General features: G+C 31.6%; 1 protein-coding gene across 1 annotated transcript in view; it reads left to right on the top strand.

Annotated features, from left to right (window-relative positions):
- NSRP1 (nuclear speckle splicing regulatory protein 1) overlaps positions 1–7,345 on the top strand; it is a 42,500-nt gene that overhangs the window by 31,887 nt on the left and 3,268 nt on the right. The window contains exons 4-5 of the mRNA XM_023530371.1: positions 5,060–5,188; positions 6,486–6,817. Of these exons, the coding sequence (XP_023386139.1) occupies positions 5,060–5,188; positions 6,486–6,817 (461 nt within the window). The remainder of the gene's footprint in view (positions 1–5,059; positions 5,189–6,485; positions 6,818–7,345) is intronic.

Raw genomic sequence — 7,345 nt, 5'->3', positions numbered from 1 at the left:
CTTATACTTTTAAGGAAACATTTTTACTTAAGTATTCTAACTATATTTCTTTTCTTAGGTGTAAGTCTTTACTTTTGCCCATGTGGTTACTACTTCCTATACTCCTCTTGCCTTCTCTTGAATTCTTTTTGATTTGTCTAATATCATACCTCTTCTGGGCATGCTTTCTTGATTCCTCATACATTTAGTTTCCTTATACTCTGTGCTCCCACAGTCCTTTTTTATCCCTTTATTATATTACTTATCACACTTATATTATAATTATCTCTTTAGTTATTTGTCTTCTGTTTCAGCCCATTTATCTAGGACTGTTCTTGTTTTTCTGTAATCTTCAGAAGCTGTAACAGTGTCTAATGTGGTAGGCATTTCAGTACACATTTATTGAATGATTATTACCTTAGATAGTTCTGGCTGCCCATAAGCCTTAAACATACACTAAGAGCTTGATACATTGTATTCAGTGGTGAATATTAAAATAAGTGCTTTTGTTGCTGGGAATAATACCATTGTAGTATTTGAAGGAACCAACCCATTCTCACCTAATACATGCACACTCACACATTCAGACGAGTACACAAAGCAAATTGAAATCCATAGAGGTTGAATGACTTAATGGTCAAATTGGAACTAAAAACCATTACCTCATTTTGTCCTATACTATTCTGTTATCTCTTATACCTACAGCTTAATCCGGTAATTTACAATGAAAGTTCATTTGTTTCCAAAAGTTTAGGAAAAAGACTTTAAAAATGTTAATTTAATTTATAATATTATTTTTCTGTTTTTAACTATAAGGAACTAGTTGCCAATTAGAATATTGGAAAAGAAGTGTTAAACAAAACAACATTTTTTTGTGTTCCAGACCTCCGTGAGTGAAAGCCTTCAGAGGGAAGCTGCTAAAAAGCAAGCAATGAAACAGGTAAGGTCAAAGAGTAAGTTAAATGGATTTGGTGAAGTATTTCAGCTTACATTTCTAAGTATCAGTTTTGGTATCTAGGTGCTAAGTCTAAACAGAATAGGTGTGTATAAAAAAATAATTTTATCTTGACCCTTGTTTTTTGAAAATGTAAGATGTTTCTTGATTTATATAGATCACTGATTTCTTGTATGAATTTTAAAGGAGAAACCACAATGAAGTATTAGCTCTTTATTGCTGTTGTAGATTAAACCTATTTCTACTTTCAGATGACTCAGTAGTCTGATAGTAGATTACATATGATCTAATAATTCCTACTAGTGAGTTTACTTGCTAAAAAATCCTTTACAACCAAAGTGATTTCACTATTTTATAATTATTTGAAATTTATCTACCAAGAAAGGAGAATTTCAGATAATTTTAATAGACTTGGTAGCACCTCGTATTTATATAGTATATTTCCAAGCACTTTTTATATACATAGGTTATCTTTTTATAAATTCTACAAACCTCTTAATAGTCATTAAAAAAATCTGAGACTTCCAAAGGATAAATTACCCCTCATGATCACACAGCTAATTACAGAAGTAAGCCTAAAGGCTTACTAATTTTTCTACTGTGACACCAATATATCTTAGATTTAGCTGCTGCAGAACATAGTGAAATTAAACAGTGGCAAAGTCCTTTCCTTTCAGTGTGAATTCTTTCCCCCTCTACATTTTCTATAATTTTTGGCCTATTTCTCCCTCATCTAACCAAAATCCAGCATAAGGATAAATTTGTTACACACATTCTTTGTGCCAGACATTATAGCAACTACTTTCTAAGAATTATCTTTAATTCTTACCGCAATCCTGGGATAAATACCCTTTTGATCCCCATTTTGTAGTTGAGGAAATGAAGGCAAAAAGAATTTATGTGACTTTCATGAGGTCTCATACTTAGTAAATGGTCAAGATATGTTCAAACACAGGCAGTGAAATTGCAGAGTCTAAGCTTTTAGCCACTGTGTTTTACTGCCTGGGGAATGGGCACAGAATTCTATATTTAGTTATATTAAGATATTTTATTAGTTATTTTAATTATTTTAGTTATTTTATTTATCTTAGTTTCCTAGTGTATTGTGTAACTCAGCAGCCTCAAAATGATTTAATACACACAAAAAATCATAAACTGTGATTAACATAAATGCTGGAGTGCTTTGAGTCCAAATTTTAGAGCTCTAGAATTTTGGAGACACCATCAAGTTCAACTTCTTTGCTATATAAATGGGAGAATTAGTACCAGAGAGTCTGGTAACTTCTCCAAGGTCATGTAGGTATCTTATTTTCTAGAGTTCTTTTGACATTTTTGTGCTGCCTTTTCTTGGTCACTTAAAGCATAAATCTCAAGTCTAATTTCATTCTTAACTCTGGCTTGTTCAAAGCCACTTTTTCTGTTTAGTGAGATTTTTTCATGGTTTGCTTGGAAATTGTAAATGCTGCTACCGTGCTTCTAGTACCTCTAATCTGCCTGCTGCTGCTTTGCTTTCCCACCTATACCTCCTACTTTTCACCTTATTCCCACTTGGATGTTTCAGCTCTTATCTTCTGCTTTGATCCCAAACTTTTATCATGAAGAATACTAGCTTGGTTGCATGTACTAAATCTAAGGGGAAAATAGTAAATGTTGTACTTTCTCTAATAGACCACTTTTTTCTTTCTTTCTTTTTATTGTTTTATCTGAACCTCACGTGTTCAGAACTGATGACATTATTATTGTCATCATTGGAAAAGTATCATTGGAAAAACTTGACATGTCATCATTAAATATAATATTTTTTATAGGTCTTTGTGTTGTCAAGGAAGTTCTTTCTAATCTTGATTTGAGATTCTATTATTTTTTTTAATCATGAATGAACTGTGTAAAAAGGATAATACTTTATGACCATGTTTGATTCATACCAATAAAGTAAGGTCGGTGCAACTTTAGAAAAGTCCCATTGTAACATACCACAAATGTTATAAACCCAACATAGGCTTAAGGTATTATCCTTTTTATATATCATTGCATTTGGTGTACTAAAATTTGATTAAGGATTTCTGTATAATGATGAGTTTTGCATAAGTGAAATTGGCCTATAATTTTTCTTATTTTTCACTGTAATTATCCAGATTGAAAAAAATATAAAAATCTTACAATCTCAAGGTTTGCTGGGTCTTAATGAGCTAATGATAATTGTTTTATAAATTTGTTTCTACTTTATTAATTTATGCCATCACAAATTAATGTTCTCTTTATTCTGCTTTCTTTGGGTTTATTTTGTTATTTTTTTAACTTTTTAGGATGAGTACTTAGCTCTTTTTCAGTCCTCTTTCTTTTCTAATATATGTATTTAAAGCTATACATTTCCCTCTAAACACTGGTATCTCTGCATCTCACAAATTTTGGTATTTTTGTTATTCAGTTCAAAATATTCTCTAATTTACGTTATGATTGCTTTTTTGACCCATGGGTTATTTAGAACTTAATTTCTAAACATATAGGGGCTTGGAGTTACCTTTTTTTTTACTAATTTTTAACATGATTTCTTTGTGTTCCAAGATCATGCATTGTATTGTTTCATATCTTTAAAATGTGTTAAGATGAACTTTATGATCCAGTAAATAGTTTTTATAAATATCCTCTATGCTTGAAAAATGTTCTGTATGTTTCCGTTAGGCCAGTTGTGTTAATCCATATATAGTCATACTAATTTTTTTGTCTGTTCTGTTGATCACTAAGAGGCATATGTTGAAATCCCCTACTATGGTTGTGGACTTGTCTATTTTTACTTAGATTTCTGTTCAGTTTTTTGCTTTATATATTTGAGACTGAAGTTAATGACTTATTTCTACACAAGTGCTCTCCTGCTACTTTCCCAGTAATATAAAGGCATGTTATCAATTAAAATAGCCCTGCTGTCACTTTTCCCTTGCTGGTGATTATTTCTTGTATTCCATGTTTTCCTCTTTCAGTTCTCCAGGTTGGTTTTTGGGAGAGAGCAGCAGTACTAATTCACCATGTAGGCAGGAGAATCATTGTTTTTCCGAGGTTAAAGTAAATGTTGAAAAGTAAGAAAATTTAAAAAATTTTTATGCCTTACAGTAATATTCCAGAAAGTTACTATTCAAAAACCCAGGAATATCAGGTTGATTCTTTGAATAATTGTAATATCACCGTGTCACTTAAAAAATATCCCTCTTTGCACATTGCAGTAGGCTATGTAGCAATTCAAGAAAAAGTTAAAACGTGTGATCTCTGTGCCTCAGGAATTTACAAGCTGGGACAAGAGATTAAGATTTGTGAAACAACTAGAAAGTAATAACATCAAACATACTATTAAGAGCTAAATATTGCAGTATAGAATGTGCCATCAGAAAGAAATCATTGGGGGTAAAAGTCCTCCTGAGGACAAATAGCCTCATTTAAGATTAAGAGGTAGGGTTTGAGCTGGCCCTGAAACTCTAGATAAGATTTTGAAAGCAGGAAGAACATTTAGATAGAAGGAACATAATGAACAAAGGCAGAGGACTTTATACAATTAAAATTGCAAAAATGTTAATTATAAAATGTCCTCATTTTTCTGTTATGTTGGGAGCTTTTTAAAAATTATTTCCTGCCATTTGGAAACAACTAAAAATGATAAAGTTTAATATGTAATGTAATAGAGGCATCTTAAAACCAAGATTAGATGTTTCTGTTATACCATGGACCTTTTGACCTTTTTATGTGAATAATTCTATTAATGTACACATGGATAAATAATAGTGAACATTTATCAAACACTCTGTCGGGTTCTGTTCTGAGTGTTTTAAGTTTATTAAATTATCACTACAATAACTCAGTGTAGATAATTATTTTCATTTTTTTTTAGATGAAGAAATCTGAGGCACAGAAAAATCATTCGAACCTGCCAGAGTAGCTAGAAAGTATAGAGCTAGGATTCAAAACCAGGCAGCGTGGCTCTGGAATTGTTGTTCATATTTTTTGTCTTAAAATGTGATTGATATAATTTTTATGATACATTTCTGATTTATGATCCTGTCTCAGTAAAATTACTTAGACTTTTTGTGGTATCTCTTAGCTCATATTTTTGAAACATGTTTAATTTTTTTTTTTAAGACCAAACTGGAAATCCAGAAGGCCCTTGCAGAAGATTCTACTGTATATGAATATGACAGTATTTATGATGAAATGCAGAAAAAAAAAGAAGAAAGTAATCCCAAATTGCTTTTGGGAAAAGACCGAAAGGTTCGTAGCTACAAATACAAACTTTCTTTAACCTTGACTTGTATCTTGTATCTTAATTTTACTCCGCATGAAGATGATCTGAGAAAAAGCTTTAGGTATTTGAAGTATGAAGAGCCCCTAGTTCCAGTTATTCTAAATTGAACTTAGAACCCAGGAAGCCCTACATTTAGTATTCTAACAGGAGCAAGTGAATCATCTCACAGCTTTGTAAATTTTGTTTTTTGCTTTAAAACCTTTGTAAATAATTTTTTGAAAAAATTTTCATAGGAAGTCTTTGTTCTGATCTTGTTTATCTTTGTGTTTTATCAATCCTCTCATTTTTTTTATTGCTTCCTACCTGGTAACGGAATGATCTGTACACATATGATTAGATTTTTAGTTTGAAAAAATTAGAAGGCAGGGAGAATTGAAATAAGTTCAAATTTTCTATCATTCTTTCACAAGCACAGATTGATTTTTAAGGATGTTTGCATCTTACAATATCTACCAATAAAGTGGCGTAAAATTAAAGCTACCATTTTAAATAATCATCTTTTAGCTAATGTGAAAAACTAGTAGGAACCTTTCCAATTCACATATCTGTTGAAGAAGTATTAAGATAATACCAGTAAAAAGCGTGAGAAAAACGGAAAATTACTTATTTAGTTTGAAATTAAAAAATAATAAAATAGCACTTTGAAAATTTTTTGTCTTTACATTTAGATATTTTTGGAAAAGAATTTTAGTTTCACTCTTGCTAGTCAATTTTTTAAAATAAATTTATTAATTTAAATTAGTTTCAAGTATACAGTACATTGGTTAGACATCGATAGTGGTCATAAAACGATCTCCCCAATTATTCCCTCCCTCTCCTGGCCCTCCACTTAGCCATCATATTAATGCTAACTGCATTCCCTCTGCCATGCTCCCCATCCCCATGCCCAACTATCAACTACTAATTTGTACTTCTTTAACCCTCACTCCATTCTCCCAGCCTCCAACCCCTGTCCCCTCTGTCCATCACCAAATTGTTCACTATATTTGTGAGTCTATTTTTGATTAGTTTGTTCTTTTTGTTCCTTAGATACCCCATATACGAGTGAAATCATATGATATTTATCTTTCTCTGACTTATTTCACTCAGCATAATAACCTCTAGGTCCATCCATGTCGTTGCATCTTGCTAGTAAATTTATATTGAGGAGATGACAATGCTTCCTGTTTGTATTGGACATTTTAATCTTAATTCATGATAAAAACTAGAATATTAACAATTATTATCTTTTACTCTTTCCTAAATAATCATATTTTCCCGCAGCCCAAATATATTCACAACTTACTAAAAGCAGTTGAGATCAGAAAAAAGGAACAAGAAAAAAGAATGGAAAAGAAAATACAGAGAGAACGAGAAATGGAAAAGGGAGAATTTGATGATAAAGAGGCATTTGTGACATCTGCTTATAAGAAAAAACTGCAAGAGAGAGCTGAAGAGGAGGAAAGAGAAAAGAGAGCTGCTGCACTCGAAGGTGAAATGGAAGAGGGAGAGGGTAGAAGGAAACAGAAGCGGCAGAATTCTGCCCTATGGTTAGCCGTTTGCTCTGTCACTGAACTTTTAGATTATAATGTTATAGTCATAATTTATGTATATGAATAATGATATACAATATAATATTACAGGAGATTTTAACTAAAAACAATCATATTCTCAGTAACTATTACATCTTTTGTTTAAAACTATGGTCATTATAAGTCGTTGCCTTGGAAAATGATTCTAAATGTAAAAACATTGATTATAAGGCATAATACCATGAAATTTGTCAGAAGCAATATAAACTGAGATTTAAATTCTAGCTATATTTTCTGGGATGAGGAAACTAGTGGCATATCAACCAAGGAGCATCAACTGTGCATTTAGAAAAACAATAACATTAATTCAAGAAAGAGCAAAGACGTGCAGAGGCCAAGAATATCATAGTGCTTTCTACTCGTCATTTTCAAGATCTAAGTAAAATATGTTCCTATAAATAGCTTAATTGGCAAGTGCTCATCAATTTTAAGTGGAAGTAAACCAAATCTGTAAGACTTGGTCTAAGCATGTCCTGTGTGTTTATCTAGAGCACCAGTCAGCAAACTTTGTGTAAAGAACCAGATAAGAAACATTTTAGGCTTTGTGTATCA

Source organism: Pteropus vampyrus, unplaced genomic scaffold (assembly GCF_000151845.1).
Source record: "Pteropus vampyrus isolate Shadow unplaced genomic scaffold, Pvam_2.0 Scaffold50, whole genome shotgun sequence".
NCBI classification, from domain to species: Eukaryota; Metazoa; Chordata; class Mammalia; order Chiroptera; family Pteropodidae; genus Pteropus; species Pteropus vampyrus.
The sequence above is the reverse complement of the archived record's forward strand: the minus strand, read 5'-3'. Positions and strand labels throughout refer to the sequence as shown.